The 17,261-nt window shown below is 46.2% G+C and overlaps 2 protein-coding genes across 3 annotated transcripts in view; one reads left to right on the top strand and one right to left on the bottom strand.

The window, feature by feature from the left end:
• The window catches only part of MED12L (mediator complex subunit 12L), a 100,976-nt gene that overhangs the window by 53,019 nt on the left and 30,696 nt on the right, over window positions 1-17,261 (bottom strand). The window lies entirely within an intron of this gene.
• P2RY14 (purinergic receptor P2Y14) lies at window positions 8,017-15,121 on the top strand. The gene is made up of 3 exons (XM_027731064.2): window positions 8,017-8,376; window positions 12,062-12,150; window positions 12,953-15,121. Exon 3 carries the CDS (start codon window positions 12,963-12,965, stop codon window positions 13,974-13,976), a length of 1,014 nt encoding a protein of 337 aa, XP_027586865.1. The 5' UTR covers window positions 8,017-8,376; window positions 12,062-12,150; window positions 12,953-12,962; the 3' UTR covers window positions 13,977-15,121.

The raw sequence follows: 17,261 nt of genomic DNA, 5'->3' as shown, positions 1-17,261 counted from the left end.
TACACAGATAAGGACTTTCCTTCAATACAGGAAAAAAGTGTTTGACAAGAAAACCCTGAAAATGAAGCACTCAAATAACAAGATTAAATTCTGCACGAGAACATCTTTGATGAAGTTTTCTGCTGAAACAAGGATTCTTTCTTCCTTTTTTTTTTTTTTTTTTTTTTTTTACAATGCTAGTTTAGGTTTAGATTTTGTTTTATGAATAATTAAAAAGCTGAAATGTAAGTATGATAATATTTGGATTAATGAAAGTATTATAAAACTACTTACATTGTCCAGGGGAGAACATTTCTGGAAAGGAAGACAGGATATTTTGGATATTTATCCTACTTTAAATAAAAATACTTTAAATGGCTAAAATACCACAGATAAACCCTGTTTCCTAATCAGCTCTGCAGAAAACTGTTCACACACACCCTCAAAGACTAGTTCTGGGACCAAATCTGCCATTTAGTACCCTAAGGGGTCCATGCACATACAAACATATTAAGAGAACCATTCTGGGGACTGGGTTTCATAGTTTAAATTCTCGCAAGCACCAAATTGAATGGAATGATACTGAATGTCTGTACACAGACATTCCTAACCAAAGACTTTCCTCTTAGGTCTTATATGGTTAAAGTAAATCAAGACCAAGTTCTTCTGGTCTCCCTTTTACAGCTGTAAAGCACCAAGGGTTTATGGTTTGTTAAGCTGTGCCTGATAATTCCTGTGTTAAATTCACAGTGACCTTTTCCCAGGTCGATGGTGGAATTCCCACACAATACCAGCAAAGCCCAAAGAGCCACTTCAGCAGAAAAATCCCTGTGTGTCCCTCGCCAGGGACACTAAGGGCAGGTGAGGAGGTGGAGAACAGGCATGCAGGGTCCAGGATCCACCCTGGCACAGCGTGGAGCTGATGGTGCAGCGCAGGGATGGCTGCAAAAACACCACCAGATGGGCACCCACATCCCTCCAGCGGCTGTGTACCCTCCTGACAGGATGCACACACACCACCTTTCCCACTACACACTGATTTTTTTAGCTAAAGGATGGATTTACACAGGATTTCCTCCTAGGAGAGACAGTACTGCTGATTCCTCATAAGAACTTTGCACCAAAAAAATCTATTACACAAAGCAACCACACTCGGGTGTTGGGGCCATGCCCTTCAAAGAACAGCCTGAAGAACGGTCCCCCCTTTCCAGGGGACTAAAGGGATAAAGCAATGGGTAGTTTCTGGGAAGTGTGGTCCCAGGAGTGGGGCATCCATATGAAATCTGGGAAGGGAAGACTCGGCCACACGCTCCCAGCACACAGGCCAGCCAGGACCAGCCTGGGCTCTGCAGCCTGACAACTTGTATGCAGACAACCCTTCACTGTAAAATCACCCCAAAAGCAGTTTACTTTATCTGGACGTGGTGTATCTGTGATAATCCCCCATCACTGGTTTGTGCACACACTCACACACACAACAGCTCTTTGAAGATGCGGTTTGTGAAATATTTTCCCAGGGCTAAAAATGAATTATGCAACAACATCCCAATCCCCAAATACCAGATAACTATATTTAATTTGTCCAGATTTGACATGGAATTTTGGTCCTTAAAAGTCCATCTTGAAAGAAAAAGGTACAAGGAAGCTTGTAGGGAAAGTCTCGGGCCCCAGCCTACACTGTCATTTCAGAGCCACATCAGGGCAGACACAGATGTGAACTGTGGCTGTGCAGTCCCAGAGTACCATTTTTAACAGGAAACACAGTTTTCTGGCTGGAAGCACAACAGCAGATCTGACATAAGAATGTAAAGAGCAATTCTTGAACAACTAAGCAATTCATGGACACTTGGGATTTTTTCATTCGGTAAACTTGGCATTACAGTGTTTGTAAATCAAATTTAATTATATTTCGCATACACTGATTGAATAGCCCAGGCAGAACTCTCCATGTCAGGGGGTTATTGTGGTAGAAGTGTGATTTGAACTCGTACTCAGAGCCAGCTCCTCTCCTCAATTGGTGCAGGACTTTTGTCACTACATACATTATACCCTCTACTTCTGAGGTTTCTCTAGCAATGACATTTCCTGTGGCTTTCCACCAGTGCAGCTTCACAGGAATCCTAAAAAAGGAAATTAAACCCACCCAAAGTTCTAAAAAAAAACAGTGGTGCTGACCAGGCTCTCCTGATGGATCAAGCAGAGGGAACCATAACCAGCGTGGGCACAACAGGCTCACCCAGCCAGGCACTGGTGTTGGAAGCATCAAACAGGGAAGCCAGTGCAGAACTCAATATGTGACAGAGCCCATGGTGCAAACATGACAACAGGATGGAGGTCTTGTGGCTTGTGTTACCCAGAAATGCTCTGTACAAACTGAGTCCACCGCTCACCTAAATATATTCTGTACAATGCACCCACAAGGAACAGAAGATTGGACCACAATCCCACCCACAGCACTTTGCACAGTAGTAGTTAATAAGGTACAAAAAGAACCCCAGTTTTGCACCTGACTGGGGGATGAGAATTGGACAGGAAATTGCTGGGACAGTTCTCTGAGTCTGTCCTCCTCACCCTCCCCAGGAGAGACACTGCTCAGTAAGTGCTGCCAGATATTAAACCTGTGCTATTAAACTTGTGATTGCAATTGTGTTGATAGTGTTCTACAGAGCTACTCTGCAGTTAATGTATTTATCACCAGCAATGTAAAAGAACTGTATATGTTGCATTCAGTAACCTGTGCTATTGGTGACCTCGAGTGGCTCTTTTGAATGTGACCAGACCTGCAGTTCACAGACCATTCATCCACCTGGTGTCACACCTAGTTTTGTTCTTGCAGCATTAAACTGACAGTTGCAGGATTGCCATGGATAAATTATTGCAGAGATACAAGTGTGCACCGACCCAGGAAGGGATAAAACAGGTCCAGAAATGTTGGAAGGATGAGAACAAATATATTAGAGCAAATAGAACAGTGTATAAATCAGCTGAAAATAGAAAGAAGAAAACATAAAGGAGTTATCTGTGCAGTTTTGGGAGCTTGTTTATCTTGTGAGTAAAAGGAAATCAGAAGTTCTCCATTTCCTGAAAAGGTTACAGATGTAGAATATCAGACTCTGAAGTCACAAATGAGGTAGTTAAAACATCATTGCCTTTCAAGAAAGAGACATGGGAGAAATTGAAAAATTATATAGATATTCTTCTAAATCAAAATGAGCGACTAGAAATACTACTGTCTGTGGCTGAAAGACAAGAGGAACAGCTGCAGGAAAGGCTAGGTAAATTACTTGATCAAATCCCACATGAAGCACTCTCTAACCCAGGCCAGCACAGCCTCATCCCTCAGCACCCTGCTGCACCTCATGCCCCCATACGGCAGAACGTCTGCGCCAGGAGCGGCAGCGGTGCCATCTGAACACAGATACAGGCCTGGTGAGTGAGTTCCAGACAGATCCTTGTAAGGCACCAGAAGGCTGTTCCACAAGGATGCACAGACATCCACTCATCAGCCAAACAAAACTGAGCAGAAAAGCTTTGCTGGCAGGTTTGGCAGGGTAAAAACCCCAACCAGAAGTCCTGCAATACTTTTGTAATTAGCCAGCCTTCTAGGGGGATTATCCTAGTAAAATATTTGCCTTGTTCATCCTGCTTTTCCCAAAGCTTGGCCACCAACCCAATAGGATCTGTGTGATTTCCCGTTCAGCAGGGCTGGAAGCACTGCCAGCTCTGTTAGCAGGTCTGCCAACGGCCCAGGTAACACCCCCGGGCACAGGTATCACTCACACCTGGCTGTGCCAGAACCTGTCAGCCCCACTCCTGCCAGCAAAGGCTGCAGAGCTGCCACCCCACGTGTGAAGAACCACATCACCCCCAACCCTTTTGTCACCAGACATGCTCTGACACACTGGCAGTGTTCTCCCTCTCAGGCTCTGGGACAGCAGTCCAGCAGCAGGACCATACAAAAGGATTTGTTTCATAGGCCCTGAGCTCAGACAAAGCATTAAAAAGCTTCTCTTACTAAAACAACCAGCAGAAGGGAATTTTGGATTTTGGAGGAAGAAGCAGACTTGTATGGCTGAAGGTAAAATGTGTTATCAGTTTGTTCTTAAGCCACCAAAAGTACATGGTACAGAACAGGGTCTTCTGGCAACCCCCCTCACTGCTTGCTTTCTAAACCTTTAGAAACAGCAGCAGTATCTTTAGATCCTTAAACACTCAGTTTGGCTGGCATTTTGGAAAAAACCCATGTTTGTATAACAGAGCGAGCCCACGGTTTGCCCTGGTGGCCAGAGCCATTCCAGCAGGGTGAAGCTGTACACAGAGCTGAGGAGCCCCACCCGCCCCTTAAGCTCTTAATCCTCTGCCCTGGACAACTGCTTATTTCTCACTGCAAAAAATTATCTGTGCTGCAATGTTTAATCCATCACAGGACAGCAGCTTACACTGGCAAACGCTGCACTGCCCCTTCCTCTGGGGCTCCCCACGCTGCTCAGAGTGCACGCTTCCCTTCCTCACTGCAGGCAGCACTCTGACACACTTGGGTTTAGTTCAACAATTCTGAAAAAGTTTCAACCAAGAATGCCATTTTAAACCAAAAAGCACAGCCATACTATAGGAAATCCTACAACAACAGAATTTCAAAATATAAAGGATGAACATCTAAAGTATAAACTACTCACACACACGCAACTTTTGATCAACTCCACTGCCAACAGTCTGTCCAGACCATGCGCTGTTGAAATCAGGTATCCAGTTTGAGAATACATGAAGTGTTTTGTTTCATTTGTATTTGGGTTGTGTTTCAAGTAAAAGGATTGTCATGAGAAAAACCAAGCTATAACAAAAATTGAAAAATAATATGTCAGATGAAAGCACAGCGTGAGGGAGACAGGCAACATCCCCATCAGGCCGGGCAAGGGATGGCTGTTTACAGCCCCGGACATTTAACATGGAAAGGTGCATTTCAAGCTTTTCCTCCTCTACCTCAATGCATTAACACACGCAAAGTTGTGTTCTTCACACACCATTCAAAGCAAACACCATTATCTGTATTTCCTCCTGGGCAATGAAGTTGGTGAGTTAAAGAGTTGCTGCAAGCCTAATCAGCAGGGTCCCATGGCCCATTCAGAGACCCCAACTCCATTTATTTCAAAATAGTCTGGGTTCCACACTCCAAAAATGTTTTGCAAAGCACAGAAAACAATGCTGGACTGTGCCAGAACTAAATACCAACTTCTGACTTTAACCTAAAGAAATTTCCCCTCTAGGAAGAAGGAACGTACCCTTCTGCTCAGGGGCAGGCTGTGCCCAGCAGCTGCCCCGACCCTTCATCCTGGGCAGGCAACACCATTACATAAGCAGAGCCAAACAAAAATTGTTCTAAAAACATCTCACAAAACATCAGTGGGAATTGTTCTGGAAGTCACGGGACCAGGCACAGCAACCAGGACTGACAGGAAGGCGCGCGGAGAAGGGGTGTGAGATTTCCCTGGAGCGTCGGCTCTGGTGTTTGCTGCGCCCCTGGAAAGCCAGCCAGCCTTCCCAGCACAAACCTGAGCCCCTGGAAAGCCAGCCAGCCTTCCCAGCACAAACCTGAGCCCCTGGAAAGCAACTGCTGGAAATCCACTGCAGCACATGCTGACATCGATCCAAGTTACTCAGTGTAAATGAGTGACATCACATTCTAAAGAAGCCATAAATACGGCACTGGTGGTGTTTTCCTCAGAGGAACAAAGTCAGCACAATGGGACAGTTTGTTAAACATTCCCACACCCCCAGCCCCAGCAGGGCTCCCATCCAGCAGCCCCGGGAGCGCTCACCCCCGGCAGTGCTCACTGCCAGGGCTCCAGCACAAAGCCAAGCAGAGGCAGCAGGGATGTGCCCGAGCTGTCCCACGCTCGGCTCAGAGGAGCAGCCAGCCCAGCCACACAGGTTACCAGGGCTGACAAGAACAAGAGGCCACACTTTCTGTCTCGGAGCATTCTCTGGTGTTTCCTGGGCAGAGAGTGCAGCAGGGGGAGGCATAGAAAACATCCAAACCGCTACGATCCAAACTGATTTATCTACTTTACAACTTCCCAGTCCCATTTCTAGGTGGCACAAGAGCAACTCAGAATCTGATCTAAAACCCCGGGAAAGGAACTGGGTATCAGAGACCACTGAGAACCTCTTTTAAGCCAGGTGGAATTTTCCGAGTCAGACTTCCCATTCAAATCCAGTTTTTCAAACAGGGAACAATAAACAGGCAATCAAACCCCAAAGATGTACCACACATGGACGTCACCCCAGCAGAGGCCAGCCCTGCAGTGACACATTTACCATATTAGACCATAGCAAAGGCCACTTCCATCACACAGAGGTTGGCAGTTTGACCCAAAGTGTTGGCTGCAGGGTCAAGTCATGATTTTTCTGATGAATCAGCAAAAAAGCATATTCAGCTCTTTGCTAAATTCTCAAACACTTGAAATAATGGGAAGAACTTCTGAATGTTTCAGTTATTTTCTCCAAATTTCTCTTTCACTTAATCTCTGAACAATGACCTCCTTCAACAGAAGTGCCCATGGGAGGGAGAGATTCCATCAAGGTTGGGGGACAATTCTGCTTTGCCAGAAGTTCCTCTTACCCTTTATTTCATATTCCTCTTTCAAACTCAGTTGTCTTGGCCAAACTGCACTTCTCTTCCTCTCCTGCAAGGATTCCATCTGGACACAAATGGAACATTGCTTATTTTAATTTTAGGCTTAGATGAGGGAGCTGTTGGAAAAAGTTTGTTGTAGGTCACACTCTCAAAGCTGACCCTGGTCCCAAAAGGGATATTGAGGCTTCTGCTGCTGCTTCTGGGGAGAGGAAGCACAGAAATGAAAAAAAAAAAAAAAAAAGTCAAAGTTTTGGGTTTTTTTAGAATTAGTTACAAACTCTGTCTCAGAGGGCCAAAGGTTTTTAAAGCCAAAGCCTTATCTGACCTATTCCTCCTGTCCTCACTTCAAGAAATGACCATGGGGTGGACAGAAAGAGATGGAAAATTTGGCTGATTGGTGCCTTCTGGGGAAGACCTGAGAAGCCTCGTGCACTGTCCTGCCTGATCCATAAACCAACAACCAAATCCATCACCCCAAAGCCATGAACCGACCACTACAGCTCGAGTTAGGAGTCTCAGAAATGAGAGAGGGGCAAGAGTGCTCACAAAAATATACAGACAGTTTTACCTCTCAAGATATCCCCTATTGCACTGAGAGAGATTCAATGAAATTGGGGGGAAGGAAGGAACTGGAGGCTCAGGCTGACACGCACTGGCCCCGAGGAAAGGACTTCACACGACATCAGCACGTCACAGAAGGTACATTCATTTCTTTGTGCCTTTGGGCCCTCCTTGTATACAGATAAATCCTCACAAAAGGAATGCCCATGAGGAATTGTATATTTACTGGAGGGTTTGGGTAACACACTGTCAAGCAGAGCTCAAGTCATGCACTAGATGTTTATCAGCTCTAAGATACACAATTTACATATTTCATTTATTTTAAAATAAACAGTTAAATTTCAATTTCTCTCCCCCAACCTCAGCTCCCTCTCAGAATATACTCCTTTCCCACATCCACAAAGATATTAGCTTTTCTATTACCACGCATTTTCACTAATTCTGTGCTTGATTTCAAAGCCTGCCAGTAAACCTATGGGAGGAATAGAAAAGGAGGAAGCCAGGCAGGTGAGTAGGATTAAAAGAAAAGAACAGGACCAAAAAAAAAAAAAAAAAAAAAAAAAAGAAGAAGAGGAAAAAAAGCAGCCAAACACCAAAGACCCATCAGGTATCCCCAGAATCCATCTCCCAGTCTGAGCACGCCCTGGGCAGGCACCACGCAAGCCCGTGGCTCCAGTTCAGAGCCCTCCCATGCACGGAGCAGCAGTGCCGGGGCAGGATGCGTCACAGGAAAGGTCGCAGCCAGCCCTGGGAACAGTTTAGGAAAAGCAAACTGCAGCCGTGCAGTTGGGACGCTCACTGCTGTCTGTGCCAGCTGCACTCGTGTCCCTCCCGGCCGCCGCTCAGCGTCCCTGTCCCGGACCGGCCCGGGCAGCGGCAGCTCCCGGAGCCCGGCACCAGCTGGGCAGGGCAGGGCACGGCCCCCCAGCCCTTCCCCTTCCTGCTCCGAAATCCCCCGCCCGGGCGAGGAGCGCCGATCTGCCCCAAATCCCCCCGCGGCGGGAGCGCCGATCCCGGCACAGCCTCCGCCGGGAGCGCGCACGGGGCCGGGACCGGGACCGGGACCGGGACCTGACATTCCCAGGCTGCAGCTTCCCGGCCCTTCTTCCTGCCGGGGCAGCTGCGAAGGGCTCGTCCTGTCCGTCTGTCCGTGTGTCGCAGCTGAGGAGGAACCACAGGCGCCATCCCGCACTTCTGTCCAGGTGAGACGCTGCCTTCCATCACCTGCTCCTGCCCCCGCCAACGTTCTCAGTTAACTGCCACTGAGATTTTATCTTTTACATTGGCAAATAAGGTGAACATCCATACTTTCTGCAAACCACTCACAACTCAGAGCACAAAGCAGCAGCTGTAACTAACTACAGAAACCTATACAGAAACTGCTCCACACCTGTGAGGCTGAGCCAGCACAGATGGAGGACACACAGGCAAGGATTCCTCTTCTCTGTCTTAAGAAAAATATCTTTTCTTAGCAACTACTTTTGTTTTAATTTACGACTGAGGAAATGTAACTATATAAAACTCATAGTTTAAAACATCAGAAATAGAATTTAAAGTAAAATATTTAAATGACAAATTTTACCATTAAAATAGAATATTAAAGGGAACAATTTCTTTATCTGAAACACATTTTACTACTTTTAAAAATCTAGTTTTAGGACAACAAAATTACTGATTATTAAAATGTTTTATTGACCTAGCGCCCTGATTTTAGCTAGGGAAGAGTGAATTTTCTCCCAGTAGCTGGTACACAGCCGTGTTTGGGTTTGGGATGAGAACAATCCTGATGGTTTAGCTGTTGCTGAGCAGGGCTTGCACCAAGTCAAGGACTTTCCTGCTTCTCATGCCCTGCCAGCACAGAGGGGCATAAGGAGCTGGGGTGGGCACTGCCAGGACAGCTGACCCACCACTTGTTTTTCTTGGTTATTATTGGTTATCTCTCTTGGTTATTATTCTTCTTTTCATTGCAATCTTTTTGTCATTATATTTCAGTTCTTCAACTGTTTTTATCTGATCCTAACATTTCCCCTCGTATCCACCACTCCGACATGGTAATTTGGAGATGGGAAGGATCTCCGTGGGGAAATTTTGAGGCTTAATTAAAAAAAAAATTAATATTTAAGCTAGATCTGAAAATGATACTATATGCAAAGAGCTCAAAGCATTGTCCGAGTTTCCATGTGAGTATCAGGGTTTGCACAGAGACTTCACAGTGTAACCTTTTAATGCTAAAAGCTTATGGGGTCAGAATAATGCAGACCCTCGTCTAAAAATCAGAAACAAAAAGGGAATGAAAAATTTAGCTTATCAGAAAAATGAAGCTGTTGAATTTCAGATTTCAAGAGAGCACAGGGACTGCTAGACAGTAAGGAGAAATGAAACAATTACTGGTGGGTTTTGCAAGACAGAAATACAACTCTGCCCTTGAGGTGTCCAGACGCTGTGGCCAAAGGAGCCCGCGCTGCCCTTGAGAGCTTTAACAGGAAATACACCCCCTTATCTGCACTGCTCTGCGCAGCTGGACACACTGCTGCATGTACCTGCACACACTGCTGCATGTACCTGCACACACTGCTGCATGTACCTGTAGATCTGCACTGCTGCATGTACCTGCACACACTGCTGCATCTACCTGTAGATCTGCACTGCTGCATCTACCTGCACACACTGCTCTGTGCACCTGTAGATCTGCACTGCTCCGTGCACCTGTACACACTGCTCCTTGTACCTGCACACACTGCTCTGTGCACCTGCTGATCTGCTCTGTGCACCTGCTGGCTCTCCTGCCACGTCCTTCAGAACACATGCCAGGAGAACATCCCCTATGATCCAGCCAATGGTCACCGACTGCTGCCTCCTCACTACAGCATCCTGGATTTTGCCTTTTTGGATTCAAAGTGATCTGTTAATGTGTATAGAGTTGTTCACACTTCTGCTCTTCCCCTTACTAACTGCAGCTGCAGACAGGACACACCCACAGTGTCACCAGGCTCGCAGGGCCACAGCCACAGTGACATTCCCAGGACACACATCCATTCTCAGCTGCTGTCAGAGGGGACACGGTCCTCACCAGCACCCCGAGGAGCAGCTGAGGAGAGACACGGCTCGCTCGGCCCTCTGTCCTTACACACCAGCCCCGAGGGGTCTGGAAGGCACAGCAGTGAGGAACTGAGACACTGCAGAGGTTACACTGCACTGACTGACCCCCCTCCCCAGAGCCATGCAGAAAGGGAGCACCAGCACCACGTCTGGTGCCAGTGTAGTTACTGCCTTACTGCTTCCTGCAGTGGGAACATGACTTTATTTCTTCATCCTAATTCATCCTTCGTCATCCTAATTCCACTCTTCATCTCATTTCCCTCCACTACATTCTGTGACAAACTGAGCGGCTCCACCTGGCACCCGCCCCACAGGCTGCCAGGCAGGGCTCCTCTGTGGGGATGCAGAGAAGGGTCAGAGCAGCCCTGAGCAAGCACAGACTGAGAAGTGTCCCAGTGCCTGGGGGAGAGGGTTCCCCTCAGCCAGCCCCAGACACCCAGCCAGGCACGTGGGAGCGGGCACAGCACCCACAGCACAGCTCCCTGGCCCTGCCTGTGCTCCTGAGCCTTGCCCCTTCTGAGACCCCCAGGGAGACCCACAGCAGCTTTCTCACTGGATTGCACCAGCATGGCCAGCACTGCAAGTTTGCCCAGTACCGACATTCCCACCACACTAGAGAGAAAATCTTAAACCAAGGTTCTTCTTTTAGCACACTCAGCACAATTTGCAATAGCTGCGGTGTGTGTTGTGCTTCCTCCATCTCTAGCTTCCTCCTAACTTCAGAGGTACCATCAGGCACGATCATCTGCCCTGATTAACTCCATTTCGCAGTTCAAAAAAGATTTCTGGTGACATTCACCACTGTCACCAGTTCCTGACCCAGTAATTGTATTGCTTATTTATTTATCAAGCAGCTGCATTCATTTCCATAAATAGCTCAGATGTGCACTTGGTACTACAGAATCTTTGGTAAATTCAGGGAAAATAAAAGAAACACGACTTGTAAAGATTATTCTCACATTCAGTAAATCAGCCATGAACTTTGAAAATTGACAGCCAAGTTCAAGAATTGCCTTAATGCTACTGGGGACAGTCAGGGGACAGTGCAAGAGTCTGACCTCAGAGGGGACTGAGCACTTCTAATGGTTTATGCGACTTCCCTTTTTGTGTGTTTTGCCAAGACAACACCATTTGCAAGCTGAGGAAGTTCAAAGCTTTTCTATATTTTACCAAATCAATCTTGTTCATCCAGTGAATCAAGTTTGCTGGTTCGCACAACGAGTCGACATTATTTACACAAATCAATACACTTCATGCTGGCCCAGGTGTTCTGGGCCAAGAACTGCTGCTCGAGTACAAAAGGCTGTTTGTGACACCCGTCCCAAAAGCTGGCATTAATGTGTGCCCTCTGCCTCACACCAGCAGCAGCCACAGGAGCCACCCTGTGGGCTAACGGGGACAGGCCAGTGATGGGAGAGTGCTCCCTGCCCCCCTGAACCACTCACAGCAGCAGCACAAGGCCTTCCAGAAAGAGCCAAGTGTGTGACGAGGTGACAAAGAGAGCAGGTAACACTGATCATGAACCTAACTGTTGCAATGCACAGCAGGGGCCACAGGGGCCTCCAGCCTTACCCATGCAGTGAGGGCTGAGGTTGGGCATGACCTCAACCTCATGAGCTCCATGGCTCTGCCCCCAACAGTTCCCACGTCCTGACAGGTCTGAAGCCTTGGCTGAGTGCTGATTCTGAGGTGGTCTAAGCAAGTGTTGCACTGCAGGAGCCCCTCAGCACCGTGGGGTCACACTGTCCTGTGTCACAATAAAAGACTATCTTCCTGTCTCTCCTACAGGACTCACAGCGAGAGCAGAGGCCCCGTGCCCAAGAATGGACAGTGCTCTAGACCCTTAGCAAAGCTCCACAGCAGGCAAGGCAGAAAAGGTAAGGACTTGCAATGATACGGAAAGATGCGCAGAGTCTGGCTGGGACTGTGGCTGCCTCTCAACAACAGACATTGCTAAATGTGCTGGTATCAAATGTTAAATTTGCCTGGGGTGTCCTCCATGCTGCACAGACACAACAGACTTTACAAAGACTTCATATCCACATCTCTAATGACACGGTTCTGAAATAATCTCAGCACAAAACATATTAAATGGCTTAGGAAGTTCATTAAGTATCTGCTTCCAAATCCAAGCACAGAAAGACCCACCTGTGGGTTCCTCACTTTAGAAAACCCTACAGAGCAGGAACAAGTTCTAAACACACCACATGCAGAGAGAGGATCCTGCTGAGACAGTCTGGCAAGAGGAAAAGAACAGGGACACAGCAGAAAGAATAATTTTTAAACACAGTGTGTTACTATTTAAATAAAAAGTGCCATTTGCTATTGGTGCCTTTTCAGGAGGTCCTTCTAATTTCAGCAGTATCATCCCAAATTGGACTCATGCCCAGGAAAGAGGCAGCCCAGGGCTGGAAGGCAATGGGTTAAAGTCAAACAGAGAAGCAAATGGACCCTCTGTTCAAAGCAGCATGCATGCCCTTGAACATCACCAGACAGTGGGTGAAATGGCACCACTTGGAAAAATACTCTGCCCCACTGCTGGGAGCCGTGGTGTGGGAACGTGGTCATTTCTGAGAGGCAGGCCACGTTTGTTTGGAAGCAAGAGTAGAAAACTTACAGTAACTAACAGAAAGCTCAGCATCACTCTGTCCTACTGAGATACTGTTTCTCTGCTTCTAGGAACTGTAGGATGTTCAACACCAGCACAAACTCCTCGGGAAACAACTGCAGCCCCCGCACAGCAGTGACTACGACAGTCATTCCACTGCTCTACTCCTTCATCTTCCTCACGGGGCTCTCGCTGAACGCCCTGGCAGGCTGGGTCTTCCTGCACGTTTCCAGCACAAAGAGTTTTATTGTCTATCTCAAAAACATCGCCGTGGCTGATCTCCTCATGAGCCTGACATTTCCTTTCAAAATCCTGGCTGATTCAGAGATTGCACCTCCGGAGCTCAACCTGTTTGTGTGCAGATACTCTGCAGTCGTGTTCTACATGAACATGTACATTGGGATCACCTTTTTCGGCCTCATAGGCTTTGACAGATACTACAAAATTGTAAAACCTTTGTTCACCTCCTTTGTTCACACAGTGAACTACAGCAAGGTGGTCTCTATAATCATATGGCTGTCGTTAATGCTTATATCATTTCCAAATATGATTTTAACTAATGAAATCACTAAAGACAATTATTCCAGAAAATGTATAGGTCTTAAAAGTGAGCTTGGCAGACAGTGGCACACAGCAACAACTTATATTTGCACAGGGATTTTCTGGGTTGTTTTTATTCTGCTAATCATATTTTACACTGCTATATCCAAAAAAATATACAGCTCTTACAAAAAATTCCGAAGGAGCTCAGACACGGCCAAGAGAAAAACCAGCCGGAATATATTCAGCATCATGTTTGTGTTTGTCATTTGCTTTGTGCCCTACCACCTCTGCAGGACCCCATACACCCTGAGCCAGACCAGCTCCCAGTTCACCTGCCAGTCCCAAAAATCACTGTACTATGCCAAGGAGTTCACTCTGGTGCTGTCTGCTGCGAACATCTGCCTTGACCCCATTATTTATTTCTTCCTCTGCCTCCCCTTTAAAGAAAAGCTGTATCAAAAACTGCATCTCAAGCTGAAAGCTTCGAGTGAGGTTGAAATTTCTAAATCCAGAAGATCAAATACACTCCGGGAAAGTATAAACATCTTGTAGTTTCAGGTCTGTACAACCGTGCACGTTTCAGGAAGTCATTCACGAATGCAAATGTCCCAAAGAAACACAACAGATGAGAACCAGCAACAAACAAAAGAGGTTTCAACACAAAACACCAAGTGCTCTTTCTCTGTATATAACCATTATTGCATGTACCAATGTATTGACTATGTGCTGTTTCACTGACGCTGTGATTGCATTAGGATCTGACACAACCCACCCGGATCTTCAAAACAGAGAGAGGAGCACCTGGAATGGCATGTTCTGGAGCTCCAGGCCATAGGTCTCTGAAATGATCATCCAAAAGACCCAAAACCAAACCAATTTTCTGCTGTTTCTCACAAAGCCAGGCACGACACACGACAACCACCAGAGCAGCCTGACAGCCCTGGGAACACCCAACACTCCCCCTCGAGCAGGCAGAGCCCTCGGAGGCAGCACGAGGATGGTCAGCACGAGTCTCTCAGACTTGGCCTCCACCAGCCCAACCAAGGGGACCCAGACTGTGCTGGGAATCTCACTCGTGTATCTCCTGGGTCACAGAGCAAAGGGTTGGTGGCAATGCACAGCTTAAGGAAGGATTCTATGCCAACAACTGTGGGGGGGGGAAGATAACAAATAAAAAAATAAATTTAAAAAGAAAAATCAAAAAACCACACAGCAAATCCTCACAGATACATACAAAGCCTGAAATATCTTTGGTTATATATATACACATATAAACATATAGAAGTTTTCTTAAGGGACATATTCTATAAAATTAAGAACTAAACATAACTATTTGTCACCCTTGGGCAAAAAATGTCAGAATATTTCTATAAGATGTGATGTTCAATCTAAGCAAGGGTTTCAAGAGGATCCTTCTATAAAGTAAGGAGCACAGTTACACTGCACGGTCTTCCTCAGGACTTCCCTGAACTAACATGAACACAAACACATCCACACCAAACTGCAGAAACTCTGCTGGTGCAGGAAGAGGCAAGAACATCACAGAGCTGTCTGTGAACACACAGGTACCGCTGTCTAGAAAATCCAGGTGCATTTAAATCCAGAAAGAATGGTTTGTTGGTTTTCCCATGCTTTTGACACAGTGATAAAGCATTTCTGTCTGTACCAAGGTAACAGCTGAAAGCCACCAATCTGCTCTGTACAAATATAATATCTTTTATAATTGTATTTTTCAGTGCGGCTTTTTTTTTTTTTAATTGATTTTATCATCGTACAGGGAAAACCCACCAGGGCATAAAGTCTCCACTAAAGCTTTCAGGCAGCAGCTCTGGAGGCTGAATGCTTTCATTTTACTTAACAAAGAAACTACAGGAAGAGAAATAACATGTGCTTCACCCTTCTGTCACTGTTTCATTTTAGTCCTAACAGATAAGAGTGAAAAATTTTCAAACATCTGGTCCTTGCACCTTCTCCAAGACCAGGGGTAACTTCTCTTGGCCCGAGACCACTGGTCTGCAGCAGCAGGATTCCACCATCCCACAGGACTGTATTCCAGCTAAAGGTCTGGACACCTCTGCTGGGTTCACACACACCTTTGTGAAGCAAATCCACCTCCACGTGTTTCTCACTTGCCTGGAGAGCAGTCCCAGCTGTCCCAGGGAGGACCAGCACCCTGGGTGTTCACTGGACTGTAGGGGCTGGGGGTCCCCAGCCCAAACCTGCCCACAGGGACTACAGGACAAGGCTGTGTTCTGGTTGTGTTTGTTAAGAAAACACATAAAAGATTATTTATGTGGTTCTTTCAGAGCTCCCCAACTCCATTAAACAGACTCTGAAGGCTCTGCCCTCTAAACAAGGGAGCCAACCTGCTGGGAAAGGGAATCTGGTGCTTTGTGGAAGATCTTTTGTCATTTATGGCAAAAACATTCAGTTCCCTGCATGGCAGGGCTTGGTATTTATTTGCCTACGTAAATCTACATAATTGTGGCTGCGAAAGATCACTGGCATAGGCAGATGAAAACTCTTCCCCAATATATATTTGAATAACTTTTTAATTGCTTTGCAAGCTTTGAAAACATTATTTATATTGCTTCCTCACCCCAGCAGATCACTGATATTAGAACAACAAGAACCTACATGCAGGCACCAGGGAAAGGGTGGTGATCAACACCCTTGTTCAAAGGAATGCTACATATAATTCACTCTGAAAAACTCCTCCTCCAAGAGCTTCACTAGTCAAGAAATGCTCCTGTGCCCCTGCTCCTGCTACAAACCCACCCTGTGAGTGACAAGTCCCAAATAACACCAGTGTCAAACCAAGCCCCTGCTCCATCTCCCCAGCCTTGCTCCTCACTTCGCTGGATGAACTGAAGCCAATTTTTTTCAGCACTGGGTAAATTAATCCTTTCACATCTTTCCCAGCACATCATGCCTCAGACACCCCAAGCCAGCTCCTCACACACCCAAGTAACTCATATTCACATCTGTTCTCCTCCTAAAACACCTCTGCAGAAAGGGCAGACCATTTCACTCTAAACGTTTACCCAACTATCACATACTTCGTCTGTTTAGACCTGGAAGTTTCCTGAGTTGTAAACTGACTGCTGAAAAGGGGAGAACAACAAAGACACAGAGACAGAAACAACTGACAGTGCTGCAGTTTGGGTTTAAAAAAAACCCTACAAGTATGGCGAGATCAGCTTTGCATAAGCAGAACACCATAAAATGAGCCCATGTTTGCTCACAACTGGACATGGGATCATGCCGGATCACGACGTTTTGCAAACATTTTGACAAATATGGTCTGAACTTTCAGCTTATGACTAAACATAAAACCAGACATTCTTCATCTGTTCCTTCCCAAAGCTCTGGTACGGGGTCTGTAAATTCCTGTGGATTCTCAACCACAACCAAGTGCCACCAGTTAGAGTTTCAGTGTCGCTGTCAGTCCCTCACCCCCAGCATGGTGTCAGACCTTTTCCCATGGCATACCAAAAATAAATAAAAATATTTCCCCTATTTCCCTAATGTGTCATTTTTATTTTTAATGGTGCTTGGTAAATGTCCAAAGGTTTAGAATGTTAATTGAGATCAGCAGAATCCCTACATGCCTTAAAATCCAGAAATTAGAGTGGAACTCTAAAGCAAACGCTTGTGAGATTCCCAAAACCTGGAATTTCATGCAGGTATATCACAATGAGCAAGGACCGACTACATTGCAAAATCCTGATTCCAGATAGATTTTAAATGTAAAATATATGGGGGAAGGGGGGCAAGGTGCAACAGGGTTTCAGATTTATAAAAACAAAAGCAAAGAAACAGCCACTGATGTCACAC

Source organism: Pipra filicauda, unplaced genomic scaffold, assembly GCF_003945595.2.
Source record: "Pipra filicauda isolate LSUMZ 115617 unplaced genomic scaffold, ASM394559v2 scaffold78_size3787270_pilon, whole genome shotgun sequence".
NCBI lineage: Eukaryota > Metazoa > Chordata > Aves > Passeriformes > Pipridae > Pipra > Pipra filicauda.
Note: the sequence above shows the minus strand (reverse complement) of the source record. Positions and strands in the feature narration are given on the sequence as shown.

What these genes read in the sequence shown, in the direction of transcription:
- P2RY14 (XM_027731064.2), top strand. Translation starts at nt 12,963, where the DNA reads ATGTTCAACACCAGCACAAACTCCTCGGGAAACAACTGCAGCCCCCGC.